This window comes from Saccoglossus kowalevskii, chromosome 7, assembly GCF_978046115.1.
Source record: "Saccoglossus kowalevskii chromosome 7, keSacKowa6.1, whole genome shotgun sequence".
Taxonomy (NCBI): Eukaryota; Metazoa; Hemichordata; class Enteropneusta; family Harrimaniidae; genus Saccoglossus; species Saccoglossus kowalevskii.
Genome location: NC_140647.1, coordinates 39,093,235 through 39,116,398, shown reverse-complemented (window position 1 = coordinate 39,116,398; position 23,164 = coordinate 39,093,235). Strand labels below are relative to the sequence as shown.

The 23,164-nt window shown below is 34.0% G+C and overlaps 1 protein-coding gene across 2 annotated transcripts in view; it reads right to left on the bottom strand.

Annotated features, from left to right (window-relative positions):
* Positions 1-1,453: 1,453 nt before the first annotated feature.
* The window catches only part of LOC102803466 (UDP-glucose 6-dehydrogenase-like), a 54,142-nt gene continuing 32,431 nt past the window's right edge, over positions 1,454-23,164 (bottom strand). For both annotated transcript variants that reach the window (XM_085501552.1, XM_085501551.1), the window contains exons 8-11: positions 14,912-15,042; positions 3,123-3,259; positions 2,795-2,886; positions 1,454-1,795 (exon numbers count right to left, since the gene is read on the bottom strand). In XM_085501552.1, the coding sequence (XP_085357678.1) occupies positions 1,622-1,795; positions 2,795-2,886; positions 3,123-3,259; positions 14,912-15,042 (534 nt within the window). In that variant the 3' untranslated portion in view covers positions 1,454-1,621. The remainder of the gene's footprint in view (positions 1,796-2,794; positions 2,887-3,122; positions 3,260-14,911; positions 15,043-23,164) is intronic.

Here is a 23,164-nt window from a genome sequence, read left to right as displayed (position 1 = left end):
CAAACACAGTGAGTGCATGGATGAAACAATAGTTATATTCAAACACAGTGAGTGCATGGATGAAACAATTGTTATATTCAAACACAGTGAGTGCATGGATGAAACAATAGTTATATTCAAACACAGTGGGTGCATGGATGAAACAATAGTTATATTCAAACACAGTGAGTGCGAGGATGAAATAATTGTTATATTCAAACACAGTGAGTGCATGGATGAAACAATTGTTATATTCAAACACAGTGAGTGCATGGATGAAACAATTGTTATATTCAAACACAGTGAGTGCATGGATGAAACAATTGTTATATTCAAACACAGTGAGTGCATGGATGAAACAATTGTTATATTCAAACACAGTGAGTGCATGGATGAAACAATTGTTATATTCAAACACAGTGAGTGCATGGATGAAACAATTGTTATATTCAAACACAGTGAGTGCATGGATGAAACAATAGTTATATTCAAACACACTGAGTGCATGGATGAAACAATTGTTATATTCAAACACAGTGAGTGCATGGATGAAACAATTGTTATATTCAAACACAGTGAGTGCATGGATGAAACAATTGTTATATTCAAACACAGTGAGTGCATGGATGAAACAATTGTTATATTCAAACACAGTGAGTACATGGATGAAACAATTGTTATATTCAAACACAGTGAGTGCATGGATGAAACAATTGTTATATTCAAACACAGTGAGTGCATGGATGAAACAATAGTTATATTCAAACACAGTGAGTGCATGGATGAAACAATTGTTATATTCAAACACAGTGAGTGCATGGATGAAACAATTGTTATATTCAAACACAGTGAGTGCATGGATGAAACAATTGTTATATTCAAACACAGTGAGTGCATGGATGAAACAATTGTTATATTCAAACACAGTGAGTGCATGGATGAAACAATTGTTATATTCAAACACAGTGAGTGCATGGATGAAACAATTGTTATATTCAAACACAGTGAGTGCATGGATGAAACAATTGTTATATTCAAACACAGTGAGTGCATGGATGAAACAATTGTTATATTCAAACACAGTGAGTACATGGATGAAACAATAGTTATATTCAAACACAGTGAGTGCATGGATGAAACAATTGTTATATTCAAACACAGTGAGTGCATGGATGAAACAATTGTTATATTCAAACACAGTGAGTGCATGGATGAAACAATTGTTATATTCAAACACAGTGAGTGCATGGATGAAACAATAGTTATATTCAAACACAGTGAGTGCATGGATGAAACAATTGTTATATTCAAACACAGTGAGTGCATGGATGAAACAATAGTTATATTCAAACACAGTGAGTGCATGGATGAAACAATTGTTATATTCAAACACAGTGAGTGCATGGATGAAACAATTGTTATATGAGATTTAGATTGAAATGATGTCAGATTGTTAGTAAAAGAATTACGGTATGCAAAATATGAAAAAGGTAATTTTTTTAAATTTTCAAGTAGTTGAATGCAAAGTCATAACAAACACCTCTGAAAATGCTCCTAGGAATATTACAATGTTGCATGAGATTGATAGAAAGATAATAGTTTAGTTTATAAAGTAAACTGCTTTATACAACACCCTCTGTGTCTACTTCTCAGCAGGTGGAGTCAGTGGAATCATGTCAGTCTTTGAAACCACCTTACCAACCACCTCTACATGGAAACCAATTTCTATTAAAGATTCCGTATTCAGCACACCCCTTCCATCAAAAGCAAATGCTGGTTTCATCATATTGTCATAGATTCTTTTGTAATCATAGCCCTGCAAATAAATAAATGAACAAATATAAACTGGTTATCTGATATTAGCACTGAAATATGTTTTCCGATAGTGAATTTGATTGGCTTTCCTTGTCAAGCAGAAAGCTCTCAATTTAACTGATATGACTGACTATAGAACAAACCATTCCAATGCAAAAAACAAAAACAAAATTAATACTTTATACAACTAAATCTAATGTACTTCCATATATTTTACATTTAAATGGCATTTCAACATTTTTTGTTAGAAGTAGGAGTCCATGTAAATCACAATAAGATACTGATCTAGATAGAAATTAGTGGGAGTCTTCTGTGATATTGGATTTTAAGTCTAAAATATATCTTAATAGATATAGCTATAATTGGAATATAAACAGAACTGTACATTTTTCATTACAACAGTTTTATATTTTTAAGGCCAGAAAGTTAGAAAGTTGCTGAGTTGTCATTATTCATTATTATTAGACAAAATGGAGAGATAAACTATGGGAGGGGGGGGGGGTCACATGCATCTATACAGAATCAAAGGTACGTAATCTTTGAGGTAAGGTGAATGCCCTGAGGAAACTAGACAAATTGAAAACTGATGAACACCATCAGTTAAAATATTTGAATGACATACACACAAATGAACCAAAGTTCAACTGCATGTTCACTCAATTTTCAGTCTTAAAATTCGAAAACTGAAGTGAAATTCAAATTTGTGAAGAGTGAATGTTCAGTTATATTTGTGTTCTAATAACGAGAATCCATTATAAATTTTGTGAATTTTGATATATTTTGACATATTTTAAATTATTGGTTTAATAAAATGCAAAATCACAGAAAAAATCCACCCTTACCATAGAAAATACCTTACTGTGATACAATTCCACATAAATGCCTGCTTCTAAAATTTAAAGCTTATAAGGGCACATTTTCAGTGTTCAGCCAATCAACTATGTTAGGTGTATGCCATTAACAGAATGTTCTATCTGCATGAATCATCATAGCAACCTACCTTAAATTCATCCCACTCTGTACAAATCACCAAAGCATGTGCATGATGTAGAGCTTCATAAGGATTGGTTGCTATAGTAACCAAACGATCAACTGAAATAAAGGTAAATCACATTAGTGCAATAAAATCGGAGCTTCTACATTTATGAGAAATTTGTCACCACTTTTAAATAATTTAGAAGAAAGTATAACTTAAAAATTTTGAAATATTTTGCCACACATCCTCCCCTACTGTCTTACCCTGTTCAGTATTTGAAACCTCGCAAGTTATATATGGTCATACCTTGATCACAGTTGAGTATTTTACCCACACATCACTCATGTCTTACCTCGTTCAGGATCTTCAGATATCATGGGATGTGTCAATTCGTTAACAATCTGTTCTCTGCTCACTTCAGGATCAAAAATCGCAAGTTGAGCGCCCTCATCCAATAAATATTTACAAACATAAATACTGGAAGACTCCCTAGGAATGACAACAACAAGAATGAATTAATTCGCCTACTGCCAGTTTATATTCTAAACTAGGGTGTTATCCCAGCAGCCTGCTGTTCAATTTGATCCCATGCAAGCTGTTATAATGAGAACGCAACGTAATGACATTATCTGTATCGTTATAAAACACCACTATTAATTTAAGGTTTTTATGATGTCATAGCTTACAGTACATTATCACGCATCCTGCTTCTCCTCACACAAACACTCACATATGGCATGTGGGGGATTCAGTATTGTTCAAATAAAACAACACGTAGACAGATTTATCTAGACATTATAAAAAAGAGGAGATAAATTCAGTTCTGTGAACACCATCAAATTTAGTTCTGTGAACACCATCAAATTCAGTTCTGTGAACACCATCAAATTCAGTTCTGTTAACACCATCAAATTTAGTTCAGTGAACACCATCAAATTCAGTTCTGTGAACACCATCAAATTCAGTTCTGTGAACACCATCAAATTCAGTTCTGTGAACATCACCAAATTTAGTTCTGTGAACATCACTAAATTCAGTTCTGTGAACATCGTCAAATTTAGTTCTGTGAACATCACCAAATTTAGTTCTGTTAACACCATCAAATTCAGTTCTGTGAACACCATCAAATTTAGTTCTGTGAACACCATCAAATTCAGTTCTGTGAACACCATCAAATTCAGTTCTGTGAACACCATCAAATTCAGTTCTGTGAACATCACCAAATTCAGTTCTGTGAACACCACCAAATTTAGTTCTGTGAACATCACCAAATTCAGTTCTGTGAACACCATCAAATTTAGTTATGTGAACACCATCAAATTTAGTTCTGTGAACACCATCAAATTCAGTTCAGTGAACACCATCAAATTCAGTTCTGTTAACACCACCAAATTTAGTTCTGTGAACGCCATCAAATTCAGTTCTGTGAACACCATCAAATTCAGTTCTGTGAACACCACCAAATTTAGTTCTGTGAACATCACCAAATTCAGTTCTGTGAACACCGTCAAATTTAGTTCTGTGAACATCACCAAATTTAGTTCTGTAAACACCACCAAATTCAGTTCTGTGAACATCACCAAATTCAGTTTTGTGAACGCCATCAAATTTAGTTCTGTGACCATACCAAATTCAGTTCTGTGAACATCACCAAATTCAGTTCCGTGAACACCATCAAATTCAGTTATGTGAACACCATCAAATTCAGTTCTGTGAACACTATCAAAGATAGCAGTGAACACCATCAAATTTAGTTCTGTGAACACCATCAAATTCAGTTCTGTGAACACCATCAAATTCAGTTCTGTGAACACCGTCAAATTTAGTTCTGTGAACATCACCAAATTCAGTTCTGTGAACACTATCAAATTTAGTTCTGTGAACATCACCAAATTCAGTTCTGTGAACACCACCAAATTTAGTTCTGTGAACATCACCAAATTCAGTTCTGTGAACACCATCAAATTTAGTTTAGCACCATCAAATTTAGTTCTGTGAATACCATCAAATTCAGTTCTGTGAACACCATCAAATTCAGTTCTGTGAACACCATCAAATTCAGTTCTGTGAATATGACTTAATTCAGTTCTGTGAACACCATCAAATTTAGTTCTGTGAACACCATCATATTCAGTTCTGTGAACACCACCAAATTTAGTTCTGTGAACATCACCAAATTCAGTTCTGTGAACACCATCAAATTTAGTTCTGTGAACACCATCAAATTTAGTTCTGTGAACACTATGAAATTTAGTTCTGTGAACACCACCAAATTCAGTTCTGTTAACACCATCAAATTAAGTTCTGTGAACACCATCAAATTCAGTTCTGTGAACATCACCAAATTCAGTTCTATGAACACCATAAAATTCAGTTCTGTGAACACCATCAAATTCAGTTCTGTGAATATCACTTAATTCAGTTCTGTGAACACCATCAAATTTAGTTCTGTGAACACAATCAAATTCAGTTCTGTGAACACCACCAAATTTAGTTCTGTGAACATCACCAAATTCAGTTCTATGAACACCATCAAATTTAGTTCTGTGAACACCATCAAATTCAGTTCTGTGAACACCACCAAATTTAGTTCTGTGAACACCATCAAATTCAGTTCTGTGAACACCTTCAAATTCAGTTCTGTGAACGCCATCAAATTCAGTTCCGTGAACACCACCAAATTTAGTTCTGTGAACATCACCAAGTTTAGTTCTGTGAACACTATCAAATTTAGTTCTGTGAACACCATCAAATTCAGTTCTGTGAACACCATCAAATTCAGTTCTGTGAACACCACCAAATTTAGTTCTGTGAACATCACCAAGTTTAGTTCTGTGAACACTATCAAATTTAGTTCTGTGAACACCATCAAATTCAGTTCTGTGAACACCATCAAATTCAGTTCTGTGATTATCACTTCATTCAGTTCTGTGAACACCATCAAATTTAGTTCTGTGAACACCATCAAATTTAGTTCTGTGAACACCATCAATTTCAGTTCATTGAACACCACCAAATTCAGTCCTGTGTACATCGCCAAATTCAGTTTTGTGAACACCATCAAATTTAGTTCTGTGAACACCATCAAATTCAGTTCTGTGAACACCATCAAATTTAGTTTTGTGAACATCACCAAATTCAGTTCTGTGAACACCATCAAATTTAGTTCTGTGAACACCATCAAATTTAGTTCTGTGAACACTGAGAAATTTAGTTCTGTGAACACTGAGAAATTTAGTTCTGTGAACACCACCAAATTCAGTTCTGTGAACACCATCAAATTATATATATATAAAGTTCTGTGAACACCATCAAATTCAGTTCTGTGAACACCATAAAATTTAGCACTGTGAACACCATCAAATTCAGATCTGTGAACACCATAAAATTCAGTTCTGTGAATCAAATTTAGTTCTGTGAACACCATCAAATTCAGTTCTGCGAACACCATCAAATTCTGTTCTGTGAACACCATTAAATTTAGTTCTGTGAACACCATCAAATTCAGTTCTGTGAACACCATAAAATTTAGTTCTGTGAACACCATCAAATTCAGTTTTGTGAACACCATAAAATTTAGTTCTGTGAACACCATCAAATTCAGTTCTGTGAACACCATAAAATTTAGCACTGTGAACACCATCAAATTCAGATCTGTGAACACCATAAAATTCAGTTCTGTGAATCAAATTTAGTTCTGTGAACACCATCAAATTCAGTTCTGCGAACACCATCAAATTCTGTTCTGTGAACACCATTAAATTCAGTTCTGTGAACACCATCAAATTCAGTTCTGTGAACACCATCAAATTCAGTTCTGTGAACACCATCAAATTCAGTTCTGTTAACATCACCAAATTCAGTTCTATGAACACCATCATATTCGGTTCTGTGAACACATCAAATTCAGTTCTGTGAATATCACTAAATTCAGTTCTGTGAACATCACCATCAAATTAAGTTCTGTGAACATCACCAAATTCAGTGTCACATGCCACAAGTTACAGACTATATTATGTCAGTCAAATCGTCAAATACAACAAATGTTGTCTTACATGTTGGCACAAAAGACATTGATAGTAATATTTCTCCAGATGCCATAATGAGAGAGTACAATCGTCTAACTGAATCTGTGTCAACAAAATTTCCTGAGGCTACTGTATCATCTATACTACCGCGAAATAAAGTAAACTTTAATATCATAGCTAACAATATAAACGCAAGACTGCAAAGCATGTACGTGTGATGGAAATAAAAATATTTCTATCAGACATCTATCTGATGAAGTTCATCTTAATGATAGAGGTACAGCTCTATTAGTCAGAAATATTAAAGATGTTATTGGTCCAAAACTGGGAATAAATAGAATATGCCGCTCTGTAAATAACAAATATCCTCATTACTACAGTGAAGAAAGAGCAAAGATATCAGAAACATATCACTCTACCCAGTACAATAATTTGTTTTAAATAAATAGTAACTAAATTAACAAATTCATGATCCCACGCAAATGTAAACAAAAATCCATTTCTATTTCCTACTGGAATGTCCAGGGTATTATAAATAAACTTCAGGATACAGATTTCCTCAAAAATATCAATCATCATGACATCATAGGTCTTGGAGAAACATGGCTTACTCCTGGGAACAAGAATATGTTAAATTTATCTGGTTACTATGATTACTCAGTTGTACGAAAGAATAATAAGAGAGGCGGGGTTTCAATCCTCATCAATAAATCAATAAAAAAAGGCATACAAATTATTAATTCTAACAGTGCTGATATGATTTGGTGTAAATTGGAAAAACAGTTCTTTAATATTGACAAAGATTTGCATATTTGTTTTATATATAATCCACCAGAAAATTCAATTAATCAGTCAAAGTCTTTTTTTGATCATTTGGAAAAAATTATAACTGGCTATAGTTCTAATGGTTCAGTTCTAATTATGGGTGATATTAATTCCCGAACTGGTCTTCTTCCTGATTATGTCAAAAATGATACTTCCATTCATATCACAGTTCCTTCAAACTATTTTGTAGATTCTGATACAAATAGATGTAATATGGATAACAAGGAAAATAATTTTAGAAAACATTTGATTGATATTTGTAAAAGTTGCAATATTCGTATCTTAAATGGCAGATTACCTGGTGATTTACGTGGAAAATTTTCTTGTTATCACTGGAATGGGAATAGTACAGTAGACTATGCTATTGCCTCCAATGATATTATTTCAGAATTTGAATACTTTCATGTTAATAATTTCACTATATTAACTACTATAGTTAATATAAACTACTATAAACTACTAGTAGTATATACTACTAGTAGTATATAAACTACTACGTAACAACATCAACGGAAAAGTATACAACATAATTAAGAACATGTACACTAATATGGATTTAGTAGTCAAATTAGGTGATGTAATAACAGAACAATTTAAAACTAAAAATGGAGTTAAGCAAGGTTGCCCTCTGAGTCCAACCCTGTTCAACATCTTTATAAATGACTTTATCACAGGACTCACAGAAATTGAAACAAATGCACCAGAACTGGATAATAAAACTATCAATAGCCTATTGTATGCTGATGACATTGCACTACTATCAAAATCATATGAAGGATTACAAACTGCAATAGACTTTCTCCATAAATACACTTCAGACTGGGGGCTACAAGTAAACACAAACAAAACGCAAGTGATTATATTCAGGAATTCGGGATGCAAACCAGATACAAGGCGATTTACATGTGGCAATGAAGAAATAAAAACTACAGGATTATACACATATCTTGGAGTAACATTTAAGGCCAATGGATCAATAACCTCTACTGCAGACAGACTGGCAGACAAGACCTACAAAGCTGCAAGGATCCAGTCACACATATATCCAACAAACATGAACAGTATAAGGATAAAGGAAAAACTCCTGAATGGGACACAACTACCCATATTAACATATGCAGGTGAGATATGGGGCATTTTCCAAAATCAGACTAATTGGGACCAAACAGCAACAGAAAAATATCATCTACGCTTTTGTCGTCAAATTCTTAACATTGGCAACAGAGCGAGCAAAATTGGATGCAGAATGGAACTGGGAAGAGAGCCACTGATAAGCAGAATATACTGCTCAGCAATTAACTATTACAAACACCTCAAATCGATAGACAATGACAATTTAGCTTTTTATGCTATAAAAGACATGGAAAACAATACTTACACAGGAGCATGGTTGACTACCTTAGAACGAAACTTGAAACTTTATAACAAAAACAATGTCACAGATTTCACAAAACAAAAACTAAATAATTCAATTAGACAATATTACATTAACAAATGGAATATAGACAACAAAAGGGAAAGTGCCAAATTACGCACATACAGGACATTCAAAAACTCCTTGGAACAAGAATGAATGAATCAATCAATCAATCAATCAATCAATCTATCTATCTATCTATCTATCTATCTATCTATCTATCTATCTATCTATCTATCTATCTATCTATCTATCTATCTATCTATCTATCTATCTATCTATCTATCTATCTATCTATCTATCTATCTATCTATCTATCTATCTATCTATCTATCTATCTATCTATCTATCTATCTATCTATCTATCTATCTATCTATCTATCTATCTATCTATCTATCTATCTATCTATCTATCTATCTATCTATCTATCTATCTATCTATCTATCTATCTATCTATCTATCTATCTATCTATCTATCTATCTATCTATCTATCTATCTATCTATCTATCTATCTATCTATCTATCTATCTATCTATCTATCTATCTATCTATCTATCTATCTATCTATCTATCTATCTATCTATCTATCTATCTATCTATCTATCTATCTATCTATCTATCTATCTATCTATCTATCTATCTATCTATCTATCTATCTATCTATCTATCTATCTATCTATCTATCTATCTATCTATCTATCTATCTATCTATCTATCTATCTATCTATCTATCTATCTATCTATCTATCTATCTATCTATCTATCTATCTATCTATCTATCTATCTATCTATCTATCTATCTATCTATCTATCTATCTATCTATCTATCTATCTATCTATCTATCTATCTATCTATCTATCTATCTATCTATCTATCTATCTATCTATCTATCTATCTATCTATCTATCTATCTATCTATCTATCTATCTATCTATCTATCTATCTATCTATCTATCTATCTATCTATCTATCTATCTATCTATCTATCTATCTATCTATCTATCTATCTATCTATCTATCTATCTATCTATCTATCTATCTATCTATCTATCTATCTATCTATCTATCTATCTATCTATCTATCTATCTATCTATCTATCTATCTATCTATCTATCTATCTATCTATCTATCTATCTATCTATCTATCTATCTATCTATCTATCTATCTATCTATCTATCTATCTATCTATCTATCTATCTATCTATCTATCTATCTATCTATCTATCTATCTATCTATCTATCTATCTATCTATCTATCTATCTATCTATCTATCTATCTATCTATCTATCTATCTATCTATCTATCTATCTATCTATCTATCTATCTATCTATCTATCTATCTATCTATCTATCTATCTATCTATCTATCTATCTATCTATCTATCTATCTATCTATCTATCTATCTATCTATCTATCTATCTATCTATCTATCTATCTATCTATCTATCTATCTATCTATCTATCTATCTATCTATCTATCTATCTATCTATCTATCTATCTATCTATCTATCTATCTATCTATCTATCTATCTATCTATCTATCTATCTATCTATCTATCTATCTATCTATCTATCTATCTATCTATCTATCTATCTATCTATCTATCTATCTATCTATCTATCTATCTATCTATCTATCTATCTATCTATCTATCTATCTATCTATCTATCTATCTATCTATCTATCTATCTATCTATCTATCTATCTATCTATCTATCTATCTATCTATCTATCTATCTATCTATCTATCTATCTATCTATCTATCTATCTATCTATCTATCTATCTATCTATCTATCTATCTATCTATCTATCTATCTATCTATCTATCTATCTATCTATCTATCTATCTATCTATCTATCTATCTATCTATCTATCTATCTATCTATCTATCTATCTATCTATCTATCTATCTATCTATCTATCTATCTATCTATCTATCTATCTATCTATCTATCTATCTATCTATCTATCTATCTATCTATCTATCTATCTATCTATCTATCTATCTATCTATCTATCTATCTATCTATCTATCTATCTATCTATCTATCTATCTATCTATCTATCTATCTATCTATCTATCTATCTATCTATCTATCTATCTATCTATCTATCTATCTATCTATCTATCTATCTATCTATCTATCTATCTATCTATCTATCTATCTATCTATCTATCTATCTATCTATCTATCTATCTATCTATCTATCTATCTATCTATCTATCTATCTATCTATCTATCTATCTATCTATCTATCTATCTATCTATCTATCTATCTATCTATCTATCTATCTATCTATCTATCTATCTATCTATCTATCTATCTATCTATCTATCTATCTATCTATCTATCTATCTATCTATCTATCTATCTATCTATCTATCTATCTATCTATCTATCTATCTATCTATCTATCTATCTATCTATCTATCTATCTATCTATCTATCTATCTATCTATCTATCTATCTATCTATCTATCTATCTATCTATCTATCTATCTATCTATCTATCTATCTATCTATCTATCTATCTATCTATCTATCTATCTATCTATCTATCTATCTATCTATCTATCTATCTATCTATCTATCTATCTATCTATCTATCTATCTATCTATCTATCTATCTATCTATCTATCTATCTATCTATCTATCTATCTATCTATCTATCTATCTATCTATCTATCTATCTATCTATCTATCTATCTATCTATCTATCTATCTATCTATCTATCTATCTATCTATCTATCTATCTATCTATCTATCTATCTATCTATCTATCTATCTATCTATCTATCTATCTATCTATCTATCTATCTATCTATCTATCTATCTATCTATCTATCTATCTATCTATCTATCTATCTATCTATATACTCTGATCATTGTCAAATATCCACATTACTCAAAGTTGGTTATTTGGAACAAAAGAGTGACAGAAATAACAATTTAAACCTGCCCCCTTCAAAATGGAAATGGAATAAGTTATCTGTTTTCAACTATCACATGAAACTTAAATCGACTGATACCCAATTTCTAATTAATAACTTTAATAAGACTAGTTACAGTAAAACACAGGAGAACATTAACCAAGCCACTTCTTCATTTAATGATATTATCAACCATGCTGCCACTGGAATCTTTAAGAAGCAAACATTTAGAAATACAGACAAAACTAGAAATAAAAATCATAAATGGTTTGATAATGATTGTAAATTAACAAAAAACGATCTTGTAGCTACTGCAAAATTGATTAATAGATTTCCTTTTGACAATAATCTTAGGGCAACTTATTATGCAAAAAAGAAACAATTTAAAAAACAAATTAAACTTTAAAAAAAAAATATTAATCCAAAAACATATTAATGCTTTAAACAATCTCCATGCGAATAAATCTAATGAGATGTGGAATATTCTAAATCTTATGAAGGAGTCTAATCAAGACAAGAAAAATATTAACATTCGGGCACTGAATAACTTGAGTACTATAATAATATGAATTTAGATAACATAAACTTAAATACGTTTCATGATAGTGTTAAAAATGAATTATTAAGATTTGAAAACAGTGTACCACACAATGATATATTAGATACAGAAATTACGCAAAAAGACATTGTTAATGCATTGAAAATACAAAAAACTAAAAAAGCAGCAGGCTTAGATGGTTTATGTAATGAACTTTTGAAAAACAGTTGTAATTTTTTAATTGGTCCTCTAGTTAAATTATTTAATTTAATTCATGAATCTTCAATATTTCCGGATATTTGGAATACCAGTATAATTACACCTTTATATAAAAAAGGTGACAAACATGATCCCCAAAACTACAGAGGAATATCTGTATCTAGTTGTATTGGTAAACTGTTTTGTAGCATAATAAATTCTCGTCTTAATAACTATATTGAAGAGAACAAACTAATCTATAATAACCAAGCTGCTTTTAGAAAGAACCATCGTACTATTGATCATATTTTTGTCTTAAAAACTCTAATTTCAAAACAATTATGTAAGAAAAAGAGGCTTTCTGTATGTTTTGTTGATTTTGCTAAAGCTTTTGATTCAATTTGAAGAATAGGACTTTTTTACAAACTTCTTAAACATAATATCAATGGAAGGGTTTACTGTCTCATTAAAAATATGTACTCCAATACTAAAGCACATATAAAAATATCAAATTTAATTACCCAGAGTTTTGATGTTACAAAAGGAGTGAAACAAGGCTGTGTAATTAGTCCAACATTATTTAATATTTTCATTAATGATATTAAAGACCGCCATGACAAAACAAACACCGAACCACCAACATTGAATAATACACCAGTAAATTCATTAATATATGCAGATGACATGGCTCTCATTTCCACTACATCAGATGGACTTCAACAAGCTTTGAATGAACTTGAACAATATTGCTCAAATTGGCAACATAAATTAAAACATAAAATAAACATATCTAAAACCGAAATTGTTATTTTCAATAAATCACCACTGCAGAAAAGATACTTTTTTACTATTGGCAACCATTGCATTAAATGTAATAAACAGTATATTTATTTTAATAGGGATTATTTCCAGTTCAAATATTAATTTCAATGAGGCAACAGCCAATATAGCAGAGAATGCTGGAAAAGCACTTTTTGCTATGAACAAAATACTATGGGATAATAAAAATATTAAACTTTCTTTACTTTTATTTAACGTTTTTATAAAACCCATCCTTCTATATGGATCAGAGGTATGGGGACAAAGTTTCATCAACAACAACAAATGGGAAAAAAACATGATATAAAAAATTCATTTGAAGTTTTGTAAGCAAATCTTGCAGATTAACAGGACCTGATGTAATCTAGCAGCAAGAGCAGAATTGGGGCAATATCCTCTTTTACTTGACATCAAAAAACAAATAATAAAATATTGGCTGCATATCGTAGAATTACCAGATGATAATCTAACTAAACAAGCATTCTATGAACAGAAAAAGTCATCTATATCAAATAGTTGGTTCATTAATCTTAAAACCATATTACAGGAAGCATCATTAGATTTTCTTCTGAAAAGAAAAATCCTCAAAACACAAACAGCAACAATTTGTAAAATTTTACAATCAAATTTACAAAGCAGGTATGTGAACAAGTGGAGAACTGCTGTATCAAATGAAAATTCTAAACTCAGAACATATTCAAAATTTAAAACAAAGTATAATTTGGAGCCTTATTTACTTAATTTGAACGGTGAAAATAGAAAAATGTTCACTAAATTCAGGGTTAGTGATCATAGTTTAGCTATTGAAAAAGGCAGACATTCTATCCCAAAAGTACCAATAAATAGCAGACTTTGTCAATTTTGGAATAATTGCATTGAAGATGAGACCCATTTCCTTTTAGATTGTCAAAAATATGAACAGCGAGATCTCAACTGTTACATAAAATTAAAGTCCCGGCTGACAATAACATTTCTCGTTTCACATATTTACTTTCACATCAAGATAAATTAGTTCAACAAGAGATATCAAACTTTATTTTAGCTGCGACCAAAATTAGAGATTAGATTTCTTTAATAATTTATTTGGGCATTTATTTTTTATACATATTTATTTATTTGTAAATTTTACGTACATTCATTCTAGTTATTTTCAAAATATTGTCTTGTTAACAAAAATTCTTTGTTGTTGCAAACACCCTATGTAACCTACTCTTTTTTACACGGTAACAATAAAGTTTATTCATTCATTCATTCATTCATTCATTCATTCATGCTAACAAATCAAGAATGTTATCAGCAAATAATTGTAGTACATGCATCTGTATTTTATAGTGACTATAGTATATAGCAATACAATTAAATAAATTACCGTGTGTCTCCAGTGTTTTTTTTAAATGAGAATCCTAATACAGCAATTCTTTTACTGGTAACAGTGTTGAATAAACAATTTATTATTTTATTTGCAAAGCGTCGTCTTTGATAGTCATTCATATCAATCACCTGAAGTATAAAAATATATCATATTTAAATATTGGAGTTGAACCTCAATGTAATCTACTGAACATATGACAATGCATACTAAAAACAAATTAAAAGCTTAATTCAAAGAAACCAAAACAATGATGAAATGATAGTTTTGCCATTCCCACAAGAATTTAGCCCCCCCCCCCCCAAAGTATAGCCACCCGTCTAGTCTGGTTACCACACTCCAGTCGAGTACTCCAGTATAGTCATCTTTGTCCAGTAAGGTTAATTACTCTCCCACTCCAGTCTTGTCTGATCATTCAACTCCAGCCTGGCTACCCTGATCACTCTGCATGGTTACCTACACTCCACTCTGGTAACCCCATTCTATTCTGTTTACCCCATTCCATTCTGTTTACTCCATACTATTTTGGTTACCCCATTCCATTTTGGTTACCCCATTCTATTATTGATACCCCATTCTATTTTCGTTACCCCATTCTATGCTGCTCACTCGATTTCATTCTGGTTACCCCATTCTATTCTGCTCACACGATTTCATTCTGGATACCCCATTTTATTTTGGTTACCCCATTCCATTCTGTTTACCCCATACTATTCTGGATACCCCATTCCATTCTGGATACCCCATTCTATTCTGTTTACCCCATACTATTCTGGATACCCCATTCTATTCTGGTTAACCCATTCTATTCTGCTCACTCGATTTCATTCTGGATACCCAACTCAATTTTGGTTACCCCATTCCATTCTGTTTACCCCATACTATTCTGGATACCCCATTCTATTCTGTTTACCCCATACTATTCTGGTTACCCCCTGCTCACTCGATTTCATTCTGGATACCCCATTCTATTTTGGTTACCCCATTCCATTCTGTTTACCCCATACTATTCTGGATACCCCATTCTATTCTGTTTACCCCATACTATTCTGTTTACCCCATACTATTCTGGATACCCCATACTATTCTGGTTACCCCATTATATTCTGCTCACTCGATTTCATTCTGGATACCCCATTCTATTCTGTTTACCCCATACTATTTTGGTTACCCCATACTATTCTGGCTACCCCATACTATTCTGGATACCCCATACTATTCTGGTTACCCCATTCTATTCTGCTCACTCGATTTCATTCATATCAATCACCTGAAGTATAAAAATATATCATATTTAAATATTGGAGTTGAACCTCAATGTAATCTACTGAACATATGACAATGCATACTGAAAACAAATTAGAAGCTTAATTTAAAGAAATCAAAACAATGATGAAATGATAGTTTTGCCATTCCCACAAGAATTTAGCCCCCTCCCCCAAAGTATAGCCACCCCTCTAGTTTGGTTACCACACTCCAGTCGAATACTCCAGTATAGTCATCTTTGTCCAGTAAGGTTAATTACTCTCCCACTCCAGTCTTGTCTGATCATTCCACTCCGGCCTGGCTACCCTGATTACTCTGCATGGTTACCTACACTCCACTCTGGTAACCCCATTCTATTCTGTTTACCCCATACTATTTTGGTTACCCCATTCCATTCTGTTATTTACCCCATTCTATTATTGATACCCCATTCTATTTTCGTTACCCCATTCTATTCTGCTCACTCGATTTCATTCTGGATACTCCATTCTATTTTGGTTACCCCATTCCATTCTGTTTACCCCATACTATTCTGGATACCACATTCCATTCTGTTTACCCCATTCTATTCTGGATATCCCATTCTATTCTGTTTAGCCCATTCTATTCTGGTTACCCCATTCTATTCTGCTCACTCGATTTCATTCTGGATACCCAACTCTATTTTGGTTACCCCATTCCATTCTGTTTACCCCATACTATTCTGGATACCCCATACTATTCTGGATACCACATTACATTCTGTTTGCCCCATACTATTCTGTTTGTCCCATACTATTCTGTTTACCCCAAACTATTCTGGATACCCCATTCTATTCTGTTTACCCCGTACTATTCTGGTTACCCCATTCTATTCTGCTCACTCAATTTCATTCTGGATACCCCATACTATTCTGGATACCCCATACTATTCTGGATACCCCATACTATTCTGTTTGCCCCATACTATTCTGTTTGTCCCATACTATTCTGTTTACCTCATACTATTCTGGATACCCCATTCTATTCTGTTTACCCCGTACTATTCTGGTTACCCCATTCTATTCTGCTCACTCAATTTCATTCTGGATACCCCATTCTATTGTGGCTACCCCATTCTATTCTGTTTACCCCATACTATTCTGGATACCCCATTCCATTCTGTTTACCCCATACAATTCTGGATACCCCATTCCATTCTGTTTACCCCATACTATTCTTGATACCCCATTCTATTCTGTTTACCCCATACTATTCTGGATTCCCCATTCCATTCTGTTTACGCCACACTATTCTGGATACCCCATTCCATTCTGTTTACCCATACTATTCTGTTTACCCCATTCCATTCTGTTTACCCCATTCTATTTTGGTTACCCCATTCCATTCTGTTTACCCGATACTATTCAGGATACCCCATACTATTCTGGTTACCCCATTCCATTCTGTTTACCCCATTCTATTTTGGTTACCCCATTTCATTCTGTTTACCCCATACTATTCTGGATACCCCATTCTATTCTGTTTACCCCATACTATTCTGGATACCCCATACTATTCTGGTTACCCCATTCTATTCTGCTCACTCAATTTCATTCTGGATACCCCATTCTATTCTGTTTACCCCATACTATTCTGGATACCCCATTCCATTCTCTTTACCCCATACTATTCTGGATACCCCATTCCATTCTGTTTACCCCATACTATTCTAGATACCCAATTCTATTCTGTTTACCCCATACTATTCTGAATACCCCATTCCATTCTGTTTACCCCATACTATTCTGGATACCCCATTCCATTCTCTTTACCCCATAATATTCTGGATACCCCATTCCATTCTGTTTACCTCACACTATTCTGGATACCCCATTCCATTCTGTTTACCCCATAATATTCTGTTTACCCCATTCCATTCTGTTTACCCCATTCTATTTTGGTTACCCCTTTCCATTCTGTTTACCCCATACTATTCTGGATACCCCATTCTATTCTGTTTACCCCATACTATTCTGGCTACCCCATACTATTCTGGATACCCCATACTATTCTGGTTACCCCATTCTATTCTGCTCACTCGATTTCATTCATATCAATCACCTGAAGTATAAAAATATATCATATTTAAATATTGGAGTTGAACCTCAATGTAATCTACTGAACATATGACAATGCATACTGAAAACAAATTAAAAGCTTAATTCAAAGAAACCCAAACAATGATGAAATGATAGTTTTGCCATTCCCACAAGAATTTAGCCCCCTCCCCCAAAGTATAGCCACCCCTCTAGTCTGGTTAACACACTCCAGTCGACTACTCCAGTATAGTCATCTTTGTCCAGTAAGGTTAATTACTCTCCCACTCCAGTCTTGTCTGATCATTCCACTCCGGCCTGGCTACCCTGATCACTCTGCATGGTTACCTACACTCCACTCTGGTAACCCCATTCTATTCTGTTTACCCCATTCCATTCTGTTTACCCCATACTATTCTGGATACCACATTCCATTCCGTTTACCCCATTCTATTCTGGATATCCCATTCTATTCTGTTTAGCCCATTCTATTCTGGTTACCCCATTCTATTCTGCTCACTCGATTTCATTCTGGATACCCAACTCTATTTTGGTTACCCTATTCCATTCTGTTTACCCCATACTATTCTGGATACCCCATACTATTCTGGATACCCCATACTATTCTGGATACCACATTACATTCTGTTTGCCCCATACTATTCTGTTTGTCCCATACTATTCTGTTTACCCCATACTATTCTGGATACCCCATTCTATTCTGTTTACCCTGTACTATTCTGGTTACCCCATTCTATTCTGCTCACTCAATTTCATTCTGGATACCCCATACTATTCTGGATACCCCATACTATTCTGGATACCCCATACTATTCTGGATACCACATTACATTCTGTTTGCCCCATACTATTCTGTTTGTCCCATACTATTCTGTTTACCCCATACTATTCTGGATACCCCATTCTATTCTGTTTACCCCGTACTATTCTGGTTACCCCATTCTATTCTGCTCACTCAATTTCATTCTGGATACCCCATTCTATTGTGGCTACCCCATTCTATTCTGTTTACCCCATACTATTCTGGATACCCCATTCCAATCTGTTTACCCCATACAATTCTGGATACCCCATTCCATTCTGTTTACCCCATACTATTCTAGATACCCCATTCTATTCTGTTTACCCCATACTATTCTGGATACCCCACACTATTCTGGTTACCCCATTCTATTCTGCTCACTCGATTTCATTCTGGAAACCCCATTCCATTCTGTTTACCCCATACTATTCTGGATACCCCACACTTTTTTGGTTACCCCATTCTATTCTGTTTACCCCATACTATTCTGGATACCCCATTCCATTCTCTTTACCCCATACTATTCTGGATACCCCATTCCATTCTGTTTACCCGATACTATTCAGGATACCCCATACTATTCTGGTTACCCCATTCCATTCTGTTTACCCCATTCTATTTTGGTTACCACCATTTCATTCTGTTTACCCCATACTATTCTGGATACCCCATTCTATTCTGTTTACCCCATACTATTCTGGATACCCCATTCTATTCTGCTCACTCGATTTCATTCTGAATACCCCATTCCATTCTGTTTACCCCATACTATTCTGGATACCCCACACTTTTTTGGTTACCCCATTCTATTCTGTTTACCCCATACTATTCTGGATACCCCATTCCATTCTCTTTACCCCATACTATTCTAGATACCCAATTCTATTCTGTTTACCCCATACTATTCTGAATACCCCATTCCATTATGTTTACCCCATACTATTCTGGATACCCCATTCCATTCTCTTTACCCCATACTATTCTGGATACCCCATTCCATTCTGTTTACCCCACACTATTCTGGATACCCCATTCCATTCTGTTTACCCCATAATATTCTGTTTACCCCATTCCATTCTGTTTACCCCATTCTATTTTGGTTACCCCTTTCCATTCTGTTTACCCCATACTATTCTGGATACCCCATTCTATTCTGTTTACCCCATACTATTCTTAATACCCCATTCTATTCTGTTTACCCCACACTATTCTGGATACCCCATTCTATTCTGCTCACTCGATTTCATTCTGTTTACCCCATACTATTCTAGATACCCAATTCTATTCTGTTTACCCCATACTATTCTGAATACCCCATTCCATTCTGTTTACCCCATACTATTCTGTTTACTCCATACTATTTTGGTTACCCCATTCCATTTTGGTTACCCCATTCTATTATTGATACCCCATTCTATTTTCGTTACCCCATTCTATGCTGCTCACTCGATTTCATTCTGGTTACCCCATTCTATTCTGCTCACACGATTTCATTCTGGATACCCCATTTTATTTTGGTTACCCCATTCCATTCTGTTTACCCCATACTATTCTGGATACCCCATTCCATTCTGGATACCCCATTCTATTCTGTTTACCCCATACTATTCTGGATACCCCATTCTATTCTGGTTAACCCATTCTATTCTGCTCACTCGATTTCATTCTGGATACCCAACTCAATTTTGGTTACCCCATTCCATTCTGTTTACCCCATACTATTCTGGATACCCCATTCTATTCTGTTTACCCCATACTATTCTGGTTACCCCATTCTATTCTGCTCACTCGATTTCATTCTGGATACCCCATTCTATTTTGGTTACCCCATTCCATTCTGTTTACCCCATACTATTCTGGATACCCCATTCTATTCTGTTTACCCCATACTATTCTGTTTACCCCATACTATTCTGGATACCCCATACTATTCTGGTTACCCCATTATATTCTGCTCACTCGATTTCATTCTGGATACCCCATTCTATTCTGTTTACCCCATACTATTTTGGTTACCCCATACTATTCTGGCTACCCCATACTATTCTGGATACCCCATACTATTCTGGTTACCCCATTCTATTCTGCTCACTCGATTTCATTCATATCAATCACCTGAAGTATAAAAATATATCATATTTAAATATTGGAGTTGAACCTCAATGTAATCTACTGAACATATGACAATGCATACTGAAAACAAATTAGAAGCTTAATTTAAAGAAATCAAAACAATGATGAAATGATAGTTTTGCCATTCCCACAAGAATTTAGCCCCCTCCCCCAAAGTATAGCCACCCCTCTAGTTTGGTTACCACACTCCAGTCGAATACTCCAGTATAGTCATCTTTGTCCAGTAAGGTTAATTACTCTCCCACTCCAGTCTTGTCTGATCATTCCACTCCGGCCTGGCTACCCTGATTACTCTGCATGGTTACCTACACTCCACTCTGGTAACCCCATTCTATTCTGTTTACCCCATACTATTTTGGTTACCCCATTCCATTCTGTTTACCCCATTCTATTATTGATACCCCATTCTATTTTCGTTACCCCATTCTATTCTGCTCACTCGATTTCATTCTGGATACTCCATTCTATTTTGGTTACCCCATTCCATTCTGTTTACCCCATACTATTCTGGATACCACATTCCATTCTGTTTACCCCATTCTATTCTGGATATCCCATTCTATTCTGTTTAGCCCATTCTATTCTGGTTACCCCATTCTATTCTGCTCACTCGATTTCATTCTGGATACCCAACTCTATTTTGGTTACCCCATTCCATTCTGTTTACCCCATACTATTCTGGATACCCCATACTATTCTGGATACCACATTACATTCTGTTTGCCCCATACTATTCTGTTTGTCCCATACTATTCTGTTTACCCCAAACTATTCTGGATACCCCATTCTATTCTGTTTACCCCGTACTATTCTGGTTACCCCATTCTATTCTGCTCACTCAATTTCATTCTGGATACCCCATACTATTCTGGATACCCCATACTATTCTGGATACCCCATACTATTCTGTTTGCCCCATACTATTCTGTTTGTCCCATACTATTCTGTTTACCTCATACTATTCTGGATACCCCATTCTATTCTGTTTACCCCGTACTATTCTGGTTACCCCATTCTATTCTGCTCACTCAATTTCATTCTGGATACCCCATTCTATTGTGGCTACCCCATTCTATTCTGTTTACCCCATACTATTCTGGATACCCCATTCCATTCTGTTTACCCCATACAATTCTGGATACCCCATTCCATTCTGTTTACCCCATACTATTCTTGATACCCCATTCTATTCTGTTTACCCCATACTATTCTGGATTCCCCATTCCATTCTGTTTACGCCACACTATTCTGGATACCCCATTCCATTCTGTTTACCCATACTATTCTGTTTACCCCATTCCATTCTGTTTACCCCATTCTATTTTGGTTACCCCATTCCATTCTGTTTACCCGATACTATTCAGGATACCCCATACTATTCTGGTTACCCCATTCCATTCTGTTTACCCCATTCTATTTTGGTTACCCCATTTCATTCTGTTTACCCCATACTATTCTGGATACCCCATTCTATTCTGTTTACCCCATACTATTCTGGATACCCCATACTATTCTGGTTACCCCATTCTATTCTGCTCACTCGATTTCATTCTGGATACCCCATTCTATTCTGTTTACCCCATACTATTCTGGATACCCCATTCCATTCTCTTTACCCCATACTATTCTGGATACCCCATTCCATTCTGTTTACCCCATACTATTCTAGATACCCAATTCTATTCTGTTTACCCCATACTATTCTGAATACCCCATTCCATTCTGTTTACCCCATACTATTCTGGATACCCCATTCCATTCTCTTTACCCCATAATATTCTGGATACCCCATTCCATTCTGTTTACCTCACACTATTCTGGATACCCCATTCCATTCTGTTTACCCCATAATATTCTGTTTACCCCATTCCATTCTGTTTACCCCATTCTATTTTGGTTACCCCTTTCCATTCTGTTTACCCCATACTATTCTGGATACCCCATTCTATTCTGTTTACCCCATACTATTCTGGC